A 19508-nucleotide genomic window follows, 5' to 3' on the forward strand; every position below is an offset into this window, starting at 1 on the left:
AGACATCACCCTGTCAACAAAAGTGCGTATAGTCAAGGCTATGGTCTTCCCAGTTGCAATGTATGGCAGTGAAAGTTGGACCATAAGAAAGGCTGAGCGCCAAAGAATTGAGGCCTTTGAACTGTGGTGCTGGAGAAGACTCCTGCGAGTCCCTTGGACTGCAAGGCGATCAAAACGGTCAGTCCTAGAGGAGATCAATCCTGACTGCTCTTTAGAAGGCCAGATTCTGAAGCTAAAACTCAAGTACTTTGGCCACCTAATGAGAAGGAAGGACTCACTGGAGAAGAGCCTAATGCTGGGAAAGATCGAGGGCAATAGAAGAAGGGGACGACAGAGAATGAGGTGGCTGGATGGAGTCACTGAAGCAGTAGGCGCGAGCTTAAATGGACTCCAGAAGATGGTAGAGGACAGGAAGGCCTGGAGGAATGTTGTCCATAGGGTCGCGATGGGTCGGACACGACTTCGCAGCTAACAACAACAACAACACTTAAGTAGATTAAGTAAGTGCTCATTTGGGGAGAGGTTTAATTGGCTAAGTTGAAATGCATGGCCTGCCTTCTTCCCTTCTCTTCCCTTCCACATTTCCCTCCCTCCCTTCCTGTTATACTGCTCTTTCCACCCCTTTCTGGCACAATGTTTGAATAAGTGAGACTTCTGGACTGGGAGAAGAGGCCAAGAAGCCTCAAGCAGAGCTTTCAGCACCTGACATTAAATCCTCTCTGAGGATGGATTAACAGATGCTCCTACCTGTTCCCGTAGAAGAGGTTGGTAGGTCTAGGATATAAATGGCTTCCCAGCACTGAAGGGAGACCATACTAATCAAACTATGTTCTGAATCTGCCAAGGAAGCAAATCCGATTGTCTGAAGCTGCCCCTGGATTTTTCTCCAAGGAGAATCTCGACCAGGGACATCTCCATGCAGATGGAGGAAAGGGGAAGAGCTCTGACGGCCACCTACTTCTGGTCTTATTTTCAATCCACCTTTGGGTGCCTGGCTATTTTATGATGGGTTCTCAACAAATTCTCTACTTCTGCTAACCTGATATTCCCACTCTTGTCTCAAGAAATTTAGGTTCACAAGCCTTCATCACCCAGCACCTGAATTCATTATTAGCCCAGGTCAACACAGCCTAAGTTTACGCTGCAGTGGTGCCAAGTAGGTGTGACTGTGTGTCTGAGCATTACAAGAGTGAGAGTAGGGCAGAGTGAGCAGAGATGACAAGAGTCTGTGCCATCTCCCAGGCCTTGTTCATGGCAAAAAGAGAGAAAGAAACCAGGAACAAGAAAAGCAGATGAAGGGTTGCGACCAATTTGCCCCAAAAGTCACAGAGTTGGGAGGATTTAATATTCCTAATTTGGACTGGGAGAAAGTCTGGAAAGGACCCTTTAAACGGGAAGCTCCTCTGGGGCAGCCCAAAATGTTTGGCTGGGAATCCCAGCTGGATTCTCCCTCTCCCGGTTTCTAGCCGGGTGTCTTCACCACGAGTCGGCAAGTTGTAAATGGTGACCACAAGACCCCGGACACGGCAACTCATCAATCTATGGTAGCTGCCAGGCATCTGAGCTGTAATCATGTAATCCCAGTGACGATGCAACGTTGAAAGTGTGGGGACCGGCTGTCTCTTTTCTCAGCACCGTTGTACTTACAACCATCACCAAACCAGGATTCCTTGTAAGGGTCAGTTGCAGGGATGCCCTGTTTTGCCCTACTGACCTGGTCTGGGCAGCCCCAGGAATTTGCTCCGCCTCAAAGGAGAGTCGAAGAATATCACTGGAAACCTCCTTTAATTTTAGTTGGACCTGTGCCTTAAGCTAATAATGTTTAGAAGCTATCCCTCACAGTCTTAAGGAATAAATTGCATTTCTCATATTAATTAATATGTATTTAATTAAATCTGCCAGTTTATTATCAGCTAGGAGTCTCACTCAGATGATATTGTCATTTGGGTTAGTCTATAGTGGCAAAAAATAGAAATTTGATTTAAGAAGTTCTACCTTTTAATAAAATTAGTTGGCCAAAAAAAGATGGTTCCAGATTCCTTGCTTTTAACTCAACTGAGTCAGTGCCTTGCTTGGGAAGCAGACATAGTGACAGGATTACACCTCCCACTTGATCTAAAGAGATTTAAAGGCTAAGCTTCCTGTTTTCTAGGGCTCTGAGAACTTCAGGTTCTATCCAGCCATTGTTGCTTTTCAAGACACTGAGAACTTTAATACGCAATTCAGTATGCCAAGCACTGTTGTGTTCTTCAGAGGAAAGAGCCTTATAAATATTTTCTTACTCACTTTGTGTTAGGTAATCTTCTCTTATGGAGAATTAAAGTGCTGTCAGAGCATACAGTAGCTGGGAATGCCTTCAGTTATAGATTGCCAACAATGAATAAATGTTTATATTGTATAGACCATGAAGATTTTTGCAATTTGACTGATTTAGGACAGATTTTTAAAAAATGTCTTTGAAGATCAATAAGCATGAAAATTAGCTTTTCTGGGCTTCAGATCTTCACTGGGAGCCAATCTTGAATCCTGGCCCGGTCTTTGACTTCCAAAAACCTTCCCCTTCTAGTGGGCTTTTTAAGAAAAAGACTGTGCAGCTCCCCTTGTGAAGGTTAGTGTTGAAACAAGAGTGTCATAAAATCCCTCCTTCCATCCCTCACATTCTGTGAAATGTTTACAATCAGTTTCCCTTCATTTAGGAGAGACCGTATTTATCAAGAAAGGGAATCAAGGCAGGATACTTCCAGCCTATTGCTTCACTATGAAATTAGGCATCAAGCATCGTATAATTTTTAGACACCCTAGGAATACAACCCCGATCAAATGTATAAAACCAGTAGTAGCATTTTGCATGTGTTAGTTTTGGCGGACACCCCCTACTTTTCTGCTTTTCTTGGTGGAGATATTCATTTTCAAACCAGATGCTGGCTGAAACAAAACCTATGCTACTTTTAACTGCCAGAGCCGAAGGTAACAGACAGAAAACGTTCAAAATTGTTGGGTTGAACCAGAAGCTCCTGAGTCCAACCATTCCTTTCTGGGTCAAGCTCTGAAGCAAAGCCACTGATGTGGGCTTGAACTGAGCAACATCAGGCTATTCAGGCAAGCAGCATACATGGATGGCATTCCTATAAGCCTGAGCCAAAGGGGTTCTTCTCAAAGGGTTAAAACAGCCACGTCAAGGCCTATGCGGCTTCTTTGAAAGCCATTCCCCAGCTGTTGGAAAGTGTGTCTACAACACCACCATCACCACCACCACCGGTTTGTTTCCTTAGTGGTCACTGTGGAAGTGTTGTCTGTATCTTCACACACCTGTGCATGCACACCTATCCTTCCCTATGAAGGTCTACCTTGCCATGGAGATCTCCTTTTCCCCACTACGAAAGCTTTATTGTGTTTTGTTCACGCAGAACATCATTCAGCCCATGACCATCCATGTACAGGCTGCAATCTTACAGTCCAGATGCATGTCCCCAATTTAGCCATGCCGGGACCCGCAAAGGTCTCCCCTCCCCCACAGCATTCGGCCCTGTCCTGTATAATATACCTTTCTGCCAGCTTCATTGTTGTGCAGGTTCATCAGCCTCCGAGCACTCTTTCGGATTTCTCTGGCGTCGACAAACCTCCTGGAGAAGTCAATGCCGTATCGGATGTCAGCGGAGCAGCCTCCCCACTTCCACCCTTCCTCCTGGTTGTAGTAACCTTGTTTCTCTCGGTCGCAACCACAGCTGCTGAGGTTTCCCTGGCTGCAGGCAGCCGTGATTGCGTGGGCAACGCCAGCGGCAGTGATGGCGTAGGTGAAGGCGGCTTCTCTGCTCCCTGTGGGGACACAGCAGGGAAAAGGGAAGAAGGGGGGGGATCAGCTGAGAGATTGTGAGAAACTCAGTCCTTGGAAACCTTGAAAAAAGCAGCACCTTTTGGGAAGATGACAGAGCCTTCGTCCTTCTGCTGGTGTTCCTCCACCTCGGCCTCTTGGAGGTGTGTGGACGTCCACTCTGGGAGGTGGAGAGACATCTGGACGTTGAACTTCATACAACTTAAAGCGGCCTAAGTTGAGACGCCATTCTTTGCCATTCTATGGCATTAGTTAGGGTAGCCACTTACCTGGAATTGGCCCAACTTATGGGCTGGTAATGGTGGTGAGGGAGAAATTTGAGTCCAACCCTCTTTTTGACGCAGTTCCATATGAAACTCCCCAATGGGCAGATCAGATCAGTTGGACACAATTTGGAGGTCAGTTCAGAAAAGGCCACTGAGAAGGAGTGGCCCGTATCGCTTTGAAGACCATCGGTTCAAAGCTTACCTTGCCCAACTTGGCTTGGGGGTCTTGGGAAGCTGTTCACTGAGGAGACCCGATCAGTCCCATTTCAGTCAGCTCTCTGAACCGCCTCTGCTCGCACAGACCTAAAATTGGGCCTCAGATCCGAGGGCAGCCATGAAGGCTGGGAAGTGCTAGTTAGCATTGCTTACTCTCGGGTCCAAGCCCAAGGATGAGATGGTGAAATCCCATAATAGACAGAATCTGGCCAGACTGAAGCTCTGCCATTCCAACCTGCAAGATGCATCCTGAGAGATTCTCGGCTGTGACTATCCTAAGCCTCTTCCTCCCTCCCCTTTCCGGCCCAGGACTCAGCAGCCCTTTACTGTTCTCTTCTCTCCAGAATGTTCTGTCCCCACCCTCAGAAGACGTGGTGCTCTTGCAGCGTCTCTCTCCCCCCCCCCACCCATAGGGAGCATCCCTTCCTGGGGGTCTATCAGATAAGAGAGGACAGAGCCCGCAGCTGCCTAACAGGCAGAGAAAGAAGGCCAGGAAGGACCTCCCTGACCTGCCAGGCTGTAGAAGAGACACAGCGGGACCTTCATACTATCAGACCTGCGTGGTTCGGTTAGATGTAGCCTTACAATAAAGTAGAATTAATCTGCCTAGTTGTGGTTCCTGTTTGATTTATCTGAGCAGACTAACAGTGCCTCCCTCTTCCAAGGCCTTTGAAGAGGGCTAATGTACCCCCAGAGAGCCAGGGGGGCACCGCGGTTAAGGCCGGGGGCTAGAAACCCCAGGCCTTCCGGTCCGTTCCAGCCCAACTGGCCCGATTCACTAGAGAGGAATGCCCAGGGCAGTTTTTCTTCTCTTTCTCTCTTTCCTGGTCTGTCAAAAGCTCTTAAAGATCAAGCTGTTCAGAGACCTTTCCCCTGATTTGAGGTGGGCATCTTTTTATTCTACCTTCTTTATATCGTTGAGGTGCCGTTATGTTTCTAAACAGCGAATAAATAAATAGCACAAAGTTTCTCAAAGCAGATCCTTTTTAAAAGCTTGTCTAGCCCCTGCAATTTTCAGAAATACCTTTTTCAAATGTATTTCTCTAAAAGTGTGCTTGTGTGTTTTTATTTGGGTGGGTGAATGTATTTTTGATTAGAGAAAAGCTTGGTGAACTCTGCTGTTATTTGTTATTGTGTGGACAGAGTTCCTGATCCAATTCCATAGAAATCCATGGTATATTTCTATTTCCTCCCTATTATGGACTTTTAGACATTTGCCTTTTTAAAAAAAGTAGGAACCGTGTTCTTCTTTTTCAAAGGTAGGAACCAAATTTTGCTATTTGATAATAATGGAATCTTCTCTTCTTCAAGCTGAATTCCTTTGAATGTCTTCAAAGGAACCTAAATGTAATTTTCTTGGCATCCATCCAGGAAGGTCTGTCTCCTTTCTCCCTAACCCTACCTTTCTTCTCCAAAGCTCACTAGATCTAACGCTGTTCAGCCGTCTGAGATCAAACAATATGCAGTGGGTAATGGGTGCAGCATCTCACCATCTATTTTGAAGCGGGAGGTGTGCTTTTTGCGATTCTAGGTGGCTAGTGCCATTTCTGCAACCAGTTCCCAACTGAAAATCTAAGTACTTAAAAAAAATGCCCTACATGTAGACTTTCTGGGGAGGGGGGTGTAGGAAAAAAATATTTATGCAAAGATAATACAATACATTAATGGACGAGTATCTGAACTGCAAACACACACACACACACACACACACACACACACACACACACACACACAAACCCTGAATTCAGATTAATATTTTCATGCATTATATTTTTTCTGGTTGTAATGCAAACAAAGGATGTGGGTCTAGGTGGAAGGAGACAAACGAGAGGGCATGAAATTCATGAGACCCGGAAAAAGATAGATATGAGAATTTTACAGAAGAGATGGGGTTTGAAGTCATGCATAGATATTTGGAAAGCAGTTTGCATTGATTTAAAAAGATGGAAAGGCAGCAAATGGAGTTGGTGCAAAGTAGATTTGGATAAAGTTCCTCTTCTTGGATCAAAAATCCAAGACGATAACTGAGACAGTGTGATCAAAGCCACGCCTCACATTCAAAAAGGGGTGGTGCTTCAGCTATGCAGTTGCGGCAGCCATCTTGACTTTTGGACATCTCCCCTCCCCCCAAAGACTTTTCTATCTTCTGCCTTTAATTTCTCCGGTTTGTTATTTCTTATACTAGGGGTGGACAACTATGACAACTTATGGACTTCAGCTCCCAGAATTCCTGGCTCAGGAATTCTGGGAGTTGAAGTCCACAGCTCGTAAAGTTGCCATAGTTGCTGACCCCTGTTTTACACTGTTTGCTTTATATCAGCCTGACTACCTTGAAAGGGAACAGTAGGATGGATGTGTGTAGCTTTCTAAAATTAACTTGCAATTACTTTTGTGAAAGCAAAGGCTGGAAAATACTTCACTGTCTTGATCTAATATGAATAGTTCGCTCTTGATCACTATCGAAGCACCAGATTAATATTTTCCATGGAATCTTATCTCTGACTGCTTCCTTCATTTCATTCAAGTCTGGATGTCCAGCTTTTCTCTTGGAAAAACGGAGCTGTTCTCCTTTGTAACAGAGAAGTGATGTCTGATCTGCATATAATCTGATGAAGGAATTCTGTTACAGGCATCTGGATCCTTATTCAGTGTCTTCATCCTTAACTCAGAAATTAAACCCAAATAAAGACCTCTTTCCAGGTCGAAGTTTCAGATTTAACGCTTCGTCCCCTTCTGTAAACTGGAGACCCTCCATAAAGGGGTGGGAATTGTGTCTGAGAGGTGAAAGATTGCAATAATGTGAGGATGAGGAACCGTCTGAGTGTTCCAGTCAGGCAGCTGGATTTTGGACCCAATCTATGAAATATTAGAAACATGGGTGTAGTCATATATGAAACCTCTAATTAAATCAACAAAAAATATATAGTTTGAGATGGATGCTGAAGTTATGGGCTTACGGTCTGAATATCAACCTTTCCGCCCTTTGCTAAGGTTCAGCTGAGGTCCTCTGGGACCGTCGGCAACAAAGGCTTGAGGTCTGCAACGTCATCTTTCCAATTCACCAGCAGTAAGTGGCATCCTGCTTTGCAACTCCTGATGCTCCCCAGAGACCCCCCGAGCAAAACTGGAGAACAAGACTAGGAAACCTCATGTGCAATATTGTCGGATTTCTCTTTTCTCAGCAACCCAAAGGAGCAGATGGTTTGCAGTCTGAACCACGTTGCTTCTTTCAAACATTTGCACTCATTTTCAATATTAGAACAGAGTTCTGTTTCACTCTGGCAAAGGGTTTTTGCTCAACGGATGTTTCTGCTTAACTGTAATACAATGATATGGATAACTGCAGAGTGAAGTCATCAGATGGATGGAGAAATTCAGAATCCTACCTTGTATAACTTTCTCTCAGCCTAACTGACTTTACAAAAGAGAAAGAAACAATCTTTAGAGAAGGTGGAGAGATGGCAAACCTAAGGAGAATCCCCAAAGACAATGCATTATGTAGGAGCCCTGGTGGCCTAGTGGTTAGAATGCAGTATTGCAGGCTAACTCTGCCCACAGTCTGGAGTTCGATCCTGACGGGGACTCAAGGTTGACTCAGCCTTCCATCCTTCAGAAAAACGAGGACCCAGATTGTTGGGAACAATATGCTAACATTGTAAACCGCCCAGAGTGTGCTGTAAGACACTGTGGGGCAGTATATAAGTCTATTGCTATTGCTATTATGATGAAGGTAGTGGACAAAGGGCTCTGGATTTTTGTCCTGAACATCTTGTCAACTTGTTTGATGCAAACTAAGGACCATTGTTTGGTCCCTAGAAAACTGCTATTGATTTGTGGGGAGAAAAAGCTCCCAAGCATAAATGCAAACCAAGCAACTATATTTTGCTTTTTTCATGATTCATCATTCTTCAGTAGCAAATTAATTACTATGGTCATTTCAATGACATACCTTTTTTAAGCTTCTCATCTTTTAACAAGACCTCCCATTCATCCGGTCAGCTTAAGAACATTATTCCAAATGATGGAAACAAATCTTCAAAGAACGAAACTTGGGGAAATTATCTTTCCATTCAAAGTTGTCCATAGTATATGGTCAAAAACTCAAGACACCAGCCATAATGATGCTACTGAAGCTCTGCCTGCTTTTTTGGGGGGGCAACACATGGGAAAAATAGTGCCGTTGATTATTGCACAATTGCGATGCCATCTTGACTTTTGTGCCACAGCCTGCAGACTCCTTGTTTCTATGTCTGAACTTTGAATTCTCAGTTAATTCTGAATTGAACTGAACATGCCCCATTTCTGTTCTTTTGAAAAGAATCTGGATGAGCCACACTTGAAGGAATTTGGAGATGTTTGAGCAACGGACTCCTGGTGCTCACTGCTATTTAGAGCATTTCACCTCTTGGAGTAGCAGAGACCACCGCCTCTTCTATCATCACATCCCATTGCTTCTTTTCTGTCTTTAGCCTGCGTTACTCACTAAGCCTGTAGTAGCCTGTTCTGTGTTTAACAATATTTAATGAACCTCATTGTTAGGGAATCACCACAGTTCAAACAAGCAGGCGCATTTAAATGCGTAGGCAGAGAAATGGAAGGAAATGGGAGGAACATGTGTGCACTTGAATGGACGTCTCTCCTTGCATCCAGGCAAGACAGAGAATGATCAATTTTTAAAAAATGCTTCAGAAAATTAGGACCATCCCTAGTCGATTATACCAGGACAGGAAATTCTTACAGCCGTCTGTTTGAAAAGAAGCCCCGTTGAGTTTAAAGAGACGGTCTTCCCAAGCAGAGGTGGGGTGAAAATGCAAAGCTACTTCCAGGCTTTCCACCTTCAGTCCTGTAAAAGTCTGGGGGTCAAGCACTCCTGGCATCCTCATATTTCCGGATCTTTTAGATTCAAGAAAACCGTAGCTAGTCCTCAACTTACAATCACTCATTCAGCAACACTTTGAAGTTACAAGGGCACTGAAAAAAAATGACTTGCATCCGGTCCTCACACATACATCGCAGCATCCCCACAGTCACGTTATCAGGATTTGGGGGCTTGGCAACTGGCAGGTCTTTCCACCAGTTGCCATGTCCCGGGTCACGTGATCGGCATCCGCGACCTTCCTAGCTGGCTTCCCACAGGCAGAGCCAATGGGGGAGGCCAGATTTGCTTAGCAATTGCATGATTCACTTAACAACGGCAGCGATTGGCAAAACAAGTTGTAAAATTGGATGAAATTCACTCAACAACCACCTGGCTTAGCAGTGGAAATTCTGGTCCCAACTGCCGTCCATAAGAGGAAGACTACTCATGAATGATCCCAGCCATGTTCCCATAGCTGAATCTAGAGCTTGGAAGAGGCAGCTCCCTCTCAGCATTTCATTCATAGCTGAGCATGGGGAATCACCAGCCACTTGCTGTTCCTTTGCAAGCCTTTAAGGGGGAACCTCATCCTGATGCTTCCGCCCTCCTGCTGCAACACTCATTTGTTATTCTCTTTGAAAACATTGCCCTCTTTTATGGGGGAATGGTTAGCCTTTCCCGATGTTTCTATGCTCATTGTGGTTACAAATCGAAGTTGCCCTCTGAGGACCCAATACTTAGGACCCCGGACACCATTTGTCCACTCAGCCCTACAAAGGGGTTCCAGACAACGGTCAAGCATGAAGGCGCCAATCAGCATTTGCTACCTTTGAATAATAGCTCCCCCTTCGTGGCAGGGAGAGATATCAGTTATAAATCATTTGCAACTTCCAGAGATTAGAGATGGGGGTTCTTCTCCCCTCCCTCTCCTCCCCCCCCCAGGGGAACCGTTCCTTAGTCTGATGGAATCAACCAATTTTGGAAATTCAACCTGTAGAAGGTGAAGATAGACACACAATTGTGATAAATGGATAAGGCAAAATAATATTGCACCCACACATTATGAATCTGCATAAACAAATGTTCAAAACTCATGTTTTACATAGAGACATTGTCAAGGCATAAAATCAGAGCTTCTTTTTTTAAAGAAAGATTATAGAATGTTATTACTATTTCTTAACTGTGGGGTGGGGGATTGTGGAAGATCTTCTGCACTAAGCCAAAGATCCAAATTTACAATTCATTTCCACATTGAGAGAGTCCAATTTCCAGTGTAAAATCATATTTATGTCTGTTCAGAAGTAAGTGTAGTGATTTCTATGAAGCTTATTCAGACAAAATTATAGGCTGAAAGTACTAAGTTATTTATTCATTTTCTTCATTTAAAAATTTTCACCCCTAACCTTCCATTAGCTTCCTCAAAATGATTAACAAAATCAAAGCTGCATGAAGGAATGCTGCTAAATCAATACAGCAAATCTATGGCTGGAAATTGAGGGTGCCAATGGCAGGTATGGCGAAGGAAAGGTCATTTTCAGCCCCTCCATCTGTTATGGGGTGTTGGATTTATAAAAGGTTAATATTGATCCCTACTGTTCATTTAAAAATGTGGGGAGGGGGACTCTGAGAAGAAAGAAAGAAAGAAAGAAAGAAAGAAAGAAAGAAAGAAAGAAAGAAAGAAAGAAAGAAAGAAAGAAAGAAAGAAAGGAAGGAAGGAAGGAAGGAAGGAAGGAAGGAAGGAAGGAAGAAGGAGGGAGGGAGGGAGGGAGGGAGGAAGGAAGGAAGGAAAGGAAAGGAAAAAGAAAGAAAGAAAGAAAGAAAGAAAGAAAGAAAGAAAGAAAGAAAGAGGAAGGAAGGAAGGAAGGAAGGAAGGAAGGAAGGAAGGAAGGAAGGAAGGAAGGAAGGAAGGAAAATAAAAAGGAAGGAAGGCAGAAAGGCAGAAGAAAGAGAAAGAAAGAAAGAAAGAAAGAAAGAAAGAAAGAAAGAAAGAAAGAAAGAAAGAAAGAGGGAGGGAGGAAAGGAAAGGAAAGGAAAGGAAAGAAAGAAAGAAGAAAGAAAGAAAGAAAGAAAGAGGGAGGGAGGGAGGAAGGAAAAGAAAGAAAGAAAGAAAGAAAGAAAGAAAGAAAGAAAGAAAGAAAGAAAGAAAGAAAGAAAGAAAGAAAGGAAGGAAGGAAGGAAGGAAGGAAGGAAGGAAGGAAGGAAGGAAGGAAGAAAGAAAGAAAGAAAGAAAGAAAGAAAGAAAGAAAGAAAGAAAGAAAGAAAGAAAGAAAGAAAGAAAGAAAGAAAGAAAGAAAGAAAGAAAGACTGTGTTTCCCTGTGTCAGTAGTATATGGAACATTGCCACTAATCCCCGAAAAACAAACAGAAACGTGTTGTTGCAGAAAATCCCCCTGGGTAGTAATAGGTCAGAGGAATCTCAGCGGACTCTCCTGCTGAGGGCTTCTGTTTGAATAGTAGTTAATATTACTGGGCCTGCAGAAAAGGCCTGGATCAATGGAGAAGAGAAAGCAAATAGCTGCTGGTGGCGGAGGAGGAGAAACGCATGGTTTTTCCTGAATAAAAGTAAAAAGTGAAGCAGAAAGGCACTACTAGGGGCAAGAGTTTGCTGCTCAAAGGCCAGCAAGCGCAGAAGAGGGAGTTTGCTCTCCTTCCAGCGAGCGTCCTGGGAGGCCCCCTCTGCCACACCTTGTGAGGGTCTTCTCTCCGCTCTGCTCCCCAAAGGGGTCCCCGCTTGGCCCTCTGGGGCTCGGTCTCCTCCTGGCAGCTTCAGGCTGTGAGGAAGCTGTCCCTGCCATCGAGAAGAAGCATCCGGGTCCACCTTGCAAAGAGACAAGCAGCTTCTCCAACGTCAAGGCCCCGTCAGTGTTGTGTCCGCGCACATCACACCGGGTTGCCACAATCTAATATTTTCTCTGCTGATTGGAATTTATATGCTTTTCATTTCAGCTGAATTTGTTCTCTGCCTTAGCTGAGGTTGGCTTTTCTATGCGTTGGGACGTTAGAGGGGGAAAAATCCAGGCAATAAGGTAAAGATTACCTCAAGTTGAGCTTTGCTCCTGATGAATCGATCCATACCTGGACAAAATTCCCAGCATGGTTTTGTATTCCAGCCCCCTTGTTCAGCCCCCACTTTTTACACGTATCTTGTGTGCCACTTTGGCATTTATCTACGCCCTCCTCCTCCCCACAGGCCAAACATCAGCTACACGGTTAGGGCTGCCATCCTGACTTTTGTGACCACGCCCCGGGAGACGTCTCTGCCCGTGAAAATAAATAAGCTTGACTCTCCTTTTTTCCTATATCAGCCAAGGTTGGCTATGTGTTACCACAAATTAACAATATGTTTCCTTTAAAAAATCTGAATAATGTTTTATACAGTTTGAAGTTTTATGATGAATCAGAATTGTTATTATAGTACCAGCTTTGGATAACTTTTATCTGACTATGCAGTCATGTACAATAAGGACAAAAAAGAAGCAATTATTTTTTCTACTCATACAATGCATTTGGGATCATGTCTACTCAAAGGACCATATATTTATACACATTTCTCCTTCAGTTTTAGAAGCCAAGCCTGCGCAGCTCAGTCCTAATTCGATCTTAACTGGAGATCTGAGATTTAAATAGGAGAATATCCAAAGTTAAATCCATTCAGTTCAAGCCACTTTGGGATTCAAGGTTTACTAAAATGTATACTAAGCATGGGGAAACAGCCCCATTCCTGCAGGTGCCTGGAACATGGAATAAAGATGGCAGAGGGGATGGATGGTTTGGAGGACATGAGCCTTTGATAGAGTTAAGGCCAGGTTTCAGCCAAGTACGGCTTAAACAGTTTCACTGCAATAATTTTTTGAAATAGTCTCTTTGCATCACTTTGAAGGCAGAGGCAGCAGAGTTGAGGAAAAGACACCCATAATTCAGTGAGAAATCTATGCTGAACTGAGTGAGCAATGTAGAAGGCAACGCCAACTTAAAAATAAATACTTTCAAAAACTATAAAAAGTAATTTTCTTAATTTCCCACTTGTTTTTCTGGGAATACTGAATAATGCCCACCAATTTCCCTGTGTGTGTGCCAGTGTGCCAGTGTGTGTGTGTGTGTGTAGTTGCTGTTATTGCAAGACATTGGTGCCATCCTCACCATCTTGCAGAAAGTATCCTGGGCATGACATACAAGCAAAGCCGTTCCATTTCATTGTGTCCGACTCTAATTTAGCGACTCTGCAGGAAGGAGTGTCCAATAAGTCAGCTTATGTCAGAACTGTAGTTTGCTGACAATGTTTGCTTGTAAAGGTAACAGTATTTGATTCTTCACACAATTTTATTTACATTTTTTACCTTTTGGATAGTTTTTATCTTTTTAAGATTATACCAGGGTTACCCTGTGGTAAGATGGGAGGCCAACAATTGAAGGAAGGAAGGAAGGAAGGCAGGCAGGCAGGCAACAGGCCAATATAATGAAATGTGAGACCAGAGAGACTGGAAAGAAATTACATGGATATTCTTATCTCCCCTCTATTCCTAAAAACTATTAAGAATATTCTTTTAAACTATTATGGTTTTTTTTTATTCCATTTATATCCCGCCCTTCTCCGAAGACTCAGGGCGGCTTACAAGCTTAGCAGTTGGGTTGACCCAACGTGGGTCCGGATTACCTTAGGGAGCACCTGCTGCCAGCATCGGCTTCCCATCGTCCTGTGCGCGCCCACAGGGAGGGCCTCCTCAGGGTTCCGCCGGTTAGAGATTGCCGGCGGGTGATTCCCAGGGGGAGGGCCTTCTCTGTGGGTGCACCCGCCCTTTGGAACGAACTGCCAATGGAACTTCGGACTGCCCCCGACCTTCGCTCGTTTCGCCGGGACTTCAAAACCTGGTTGTTTGAATTGTCTGGCCTGGACTGAGGGATTTTAAATTATATTATTAAATTAAATTAAATTAAATTAATTTTAAATTTCAATTTTAATGTTATCTTAATTTTGTGGGCTTGTATTAATTTAATCTTATTTTATTCTCTTTTTGTATTGTTTTTAACTTGCCTGTGAACCGCCCTGAGTCCTTCGGGAATAGGGCGGTATATAAATTCAATAAATAAATAAATAAATAAATAAATAAATAAATAAATAAATAAATAAATAAATAAATAAATAAATAAATAAGAGTATCTTCTTATATGGTCATCTGGAGGCCACACTTGAGTTTGCTCAGAGCAGGACTTGCAGAGAAGCACCAGAGAGAACTGCTGCTGCTGCTATTCGGCTGAAGAAGATGAGAAATGAAAAAGGAATGAAGTTTGGAGTTAAGTTAGACTTCACACCTCCAAAGAGCTTTGATTGGCAGAGGCTTAATTAAGTTGCTGTCTGTCATCGGCTGGTCGTTTCAGTTCAGAGAGCCCATCAACATCTCACCTCCATCTCTGGGTGTTTTCCAGATGTGGAAAATAAATAGCCGTGTTGGGCACTGTCTGTAACAACCCCAGAAGCAAAACCAGCAACAGCCATCAGCTCTACAAAGCATTTTGTAGGCCTACCAAGCCCTCTTCAGTCGCCTGAGGCAATCTGCTGCCCTAAGAAGGTTTTTATTTTTATTTGTGAAGCTGCTTTGATGGCGGGTGTTTGACTAACATTTCATGAAATGGAAATCGCCTTCCCAAACTTTGCATAGATCTATTCCAGACCCATCTCAGAACATGGAAGCTTGAGAACCCATGTTGCATTGTTTCCCCCTACTCCATTTCTCAGGTTTTCCACCTGACTTGAATTAAATGTCAAGGGACAACATCATATCAGAATTTAGCCTTACAACTTTTTGAGAACACTACATATGGTGTGTCTGAGGCACTAATATATGCTAATATATTCTAGGTAGAAAACCAGAACTGCTTTGGCAAGGAAAGAAACCTTGGAGAACACAATTTAATATTAGTAATAATCAGTTTCCTGGATGCCCTTCTGACAATTATATTATATTCTAAAAAGTTAGCTAATTACTATCTTGAGTGTATAACATTCTTGAAATCTTTTCAGGAAATATAGAAATAGTGTATCTGTTACCAAAGATAGTTCAGCAGCTGGAAGGATTGCTGTGTTTGTGTGTGTGTGTGTGTGTGTGTGTGTGTGTGTGCGTGCGTGCATGTGCTTTTGTGTTCTGAACATGTGTGTGTGAAAACAGTCGAGGTGAGGGCCATGGTTGTAGAATGGCTCCTTTACTTGAAGGGGCAGGGCTCCAATTGCACTGTTACTAAGGCCGCCATCTTGATATCATCCTTGCCAGACGTTCTTCTTTCTGCGGCAAAAGCACCCAGTCGGGGACACCCCCCCGTCCTGTCCTATTAGCAACAAGAGTCCTTCGGGGTCCTTCCTCAGAGGCCTGCATCAGATTGGCTTTTCAGATGCTTCTGTTATGGTGCAGCTCAGGTTATGCCGTCTGTCTTGTACCACAACAGGAATGGCGCCTGTATGTGCAAAGTAATTCCTGATAAAACTTTTGAGATGGAGGAATTACTTTTCCAGTTAAATACACAACAGGCATTCTGTCACCTTGTCAATTTTTATACCTAATTACCAGTTGCATTTGAAGTTCATCCGACTGTGTCAGAGACCTCAGAAATCATTCATACTGGTGACACAGCCAGGCTGAAAGCTTTGCAACTCCTTTCCTGAGGAACTGCTAGGCCTACCCATAATAAAAATGCATTTAGGGTGGGAATTAATTTGTCAGCTGGAGTACAGCTATTTTTCAGCTACTGATTTCCTTATTTGACTAGACATAATAAATGGATCACAGAATAGTTTATTTTCTTGAAAATAATGTTAATCTGCAGCCCTTGTGTATTTTGAGATAATAAATCTTTCTGTAAAATACAGCTCAGTACTTGAATGTTGCATAATGTTGCTCTCCCAGAGAGCTTCCAGATTTGCTGCACATTTGCCTGGTGCAATGTGAGGGCAATGTGTCTGTTGTGCTGTGTGGTTGCCTTGCAAATCACACCCCCTGTGTTTAGGTTAAAGAACATATGATTTACTAAATAGGACAGAAGTTGAGATAAAGACAAGCAGAGGAGAGATGCTACCCCTGTCACTGTGAATTGTAATTCTATTATTCAGCATTTCCTGCCTGGTCTGGTCAAGGGGGTCAGACCCACCACCCACAATCGCGGGGCACGGATTGGAGCTGTACCACAATTACGAGCAAATATCAGGTCATTTTGAGAACCAAGTCAACTTAAATGGGTGGGCTTATATTGTAGAAAATTTGCCAATGAGAACTTTACATTTCCATTTCGATTTCTTGTGGAAATACATTTTATCCCAATTCCAGTTCTCTTTGATTTCTATGTACAGGTAGTCCTCAACGTACAACCACAATTGAGCCCAAATTTCTGTTGCTAAGCAAGACAGTTGTTAAGTGAGTTTTGCCCCATTTTACAAGCTTTCTTGCCACAGCTGTTAAGTGAATCACTGCAATTGTTAAGTTAGCATCATGGTTGTTAAATAAATCTGATTTCCCATTTTTTATTTTTTTTGGTCACGAAAGATGATCACATGACCCTAGGATGCCACAACTGTCATAGACAAATCTGCTTGCCAAGCATCTGAATGGGATGCTACGACGGTCATAGGTGTGAAAAATGGTCAAAAGTCACTTTTTTCAGTGCTGTTGTAACTTTGAAGGGTCACTAAACAGATGGTTGTAAATTGAGGACTATCTATACCCCCAAACAACAATGTCCACAAACTTTTTTACAAAAGACTGAAGATATTGCAAGGTCACCCTTCCAATAGCCAACCTAGAGAAACTTGAGGGTGGCCTTTGAAGGACACAAAGTTTCACAGCCAGGGGGCTCGGCTTATGGCAGGCTCCGCCCTCAACCCCGTCACTGCGAAGTCCCCCTTATCGGCATTTTCATGACACAGGATTGCACATCTTCAGCTGCTGCAAAAAGATATCCTGTTCCTTGCTTGCTGGCAAAAAACTGGCCAATCACTCCTAGCTGGCTTGTTTTCAGACCATAGTTGCCAAAACCCAGCCAAAAATCGCCTTTCGCTACAAATGTGTTTTCTGCCTACAAGATAAAAAACATACAAAGAAACAAAGGCCCAAGCCAAAGTTTACTTTGGTTTATTTTGTGCTACCCTCTGCTTGGATGTTTTAACGTTTTCTAGGAATATAGTTATGGGTGTTGAACTGATTGGCTATGCAAGAATGCCCCAGCCGACGGTCCTCTTGTAATTTGGGCAACGGCAAAGGAGGAAATTAAACTCCCGAATGGTGACAGAGGTCCTAAAATGAAGGACAACGTGCCACAGGTCACACTTGTACCCTTCTCACTGATGGTGTAGGCTCCTCGCTGGCTGCCGTTACACTGGTATTAGAGTATATGAGCTACATTATAACCCATCACGCCCTCAGGGTTATTGCATAGGGCACCACTGTCAATTACAGAGGTATAAATAATCAGGAAGGAAAGGACATCCAGTCTTGAACATTAATGGTGGGAAAGAACAGGTCTTGACATATCTGGCTCATTTTGCTTGGGAAGACTTTTGCAGCTCCAGTTCAAGTCACGGCGCAGTCAAGCGCTGAAGGCGATCCTTCTGCACCCGGCAGAGTTCAGGCCGCCTGGCCTAATTAACCCCCAAAGGACTGAACAAAGCCGTTTAGGGGATCTGACACTGGCCTGACGGGAGCCTTAGGAGGAAAAGAGCCTGTCTTGACTCTTCTACCGGGGCTCTTGGATCCCCAAACGTGACGGTCATCCATGTAAGTCGAGGACTGCCTATGTAGTCCGACTGGACAATAGGCGCTCCTAGACGGTGGGCCGAAGCCTCCGCACAACCCGTTAGGGGGGTCTTGCTGATCCCCAAATAAATGCTGGAATAGAAGCGTCCCAACAGAAAAGGTGCCTTGCAAGGAGTAGCCGTGAGGTTAGCATTGCTGTTGAGCTGCAAACTACAGGCAGTCAGAAATGAGGAGACGTTGCAAGACCCTGCAAATGAGGGGAAGAAGAAGAAGAAGAAGAAGAAGAAGAAGAAGAAGAAGAAGAAGAAGAAGAAGAAGAAGAAGAAGAAGAAGAAGAAGAAGAAGAAGAAGAAGAAGAAGAAGAAGAGAGAGAGAGAGAGAGAGAGAGAGAGAGAGAGAGAGAGAGAGAGAGAGAGAGAGAGAGAGAGAGAGAGAGAGAGATCTCAATGGAATGTGGAGAGGCAGCTTCCTGGCTGACCTTGCGGCTCCATAAACGTGCCCACGGGGTTCAGAGGGACGTGTCACTTGAAACTCCAGCAGCCTGGAGGAAGGAAAACCCTTCTTCAGGTGGCTGCAGCGATGCAGCTAGATGCAAGCCGGAATCTGGAGCTTTTATTACCACGCCCAGCCAAGGCCTTGGTGAGCTCTCCTCCCCTCCCGCAGTAGCAAGTAACCTTCTTCTCTTTATCTTATCACGGAAAACATCACCCTGAGCTTGGCTTCTGTCTGCAGAGCTACACAGTCAGCCTCCCCCCGCCCCCAGCTGCTAAGCCGTTGGACAATAATTCCACGGCTTATATTGCTTTCTGCTGATTTACAGCTTCATAGCAATGACAGAGTAGGACTGGGAGTTCTTTCACACGATGGATCTTAGCCTCTTTCTGGCAATCGGGTGCCTGGTGGCATGTGGCAGAAACCGCTTAGCTGCTGTGAATTCTGAGATACATCTCTGGAATTTGGGGATTGCGGTAATCTGGCACTGTCGCACTTTGGTAAACTGAAAAACAAGGCTTGTTGTCTGTTGGCTTGCAATATAGTTTGCTTTTGGTTTTATCTAAGAAGACCTTTTATCACTTCTCACCCCACAATTAATATTATTCCCCTGCAGCTCCTGCACACTCCTGCTGGGATTTCCCCCTCAATGCAATTTCCTAGCAATTTTGAATAGATTTCCAGATGGGGGAATTACATGGCTAGGTTCAGAGCAATGCCAAGACCAAAAAATGTTGCTCCAATTCATATATTAGTGCATTAGTCAAGACTTGTCTGTACCAAAATGCAGATCAGTTTGATTCCTCTAAAGGTTTCAGTCACATTTGATTATCCTTAGCTAAAGGGATGAATGGTATAATGTGGTAGAAGGAATCTTCTTAATGAAGGACGTATCTCTAAAGCAAGTGCCGTGTGCAGTCTGATCCAACTCTTCCTGACCACATGTTCTTTGAGTGCCTGCACTTCAGTTTCCAGAACCTCCAGGCTACTGAATGACCAAGTTGGGATCCTGGAGACTGTAGCCCAATCCATAGGACACTTACCTACCTGGGATTTAACCATTTCTTTCGGAAAATCAATCAATCAATCAATTAGAATATAACTGGAAG

At 43.9% G+C, this 19508-nt stretch overlaps 1 protein-coding gene across 1 annotated transcript in view; it reads right to left on the minus strand.

Annotated features, from left to right (window-relative positions):
- The window catches only part of WNT7B (Wnt family member 7B), a 99711-nt gene that overhangs the window by 6533 nt on the left and 73670 nt on the right, over positions 1–19508 (minus strand). Inside the window, exon 3 of the mRNA XM_081330819.1 lies at positions 3545–3816. Coding sequence (XP_081186945.1) covers positions 3545–3816 — 272 coding nt within the window. The remainder of the gene's footprint in view (positions 1–3544; positions 3817–19508) is intronic.

The sequence above is a fragment of the Vipera berus genome (genome assembly GCF_964194415.1).
Source record: "Vipera berus genome assembly, chromosome: 6".
NCBI lineage: Eukaryota > Metazoa > Chordata > Lepidosauria > Squamata > Viperidae > Vipera > Vipera berus.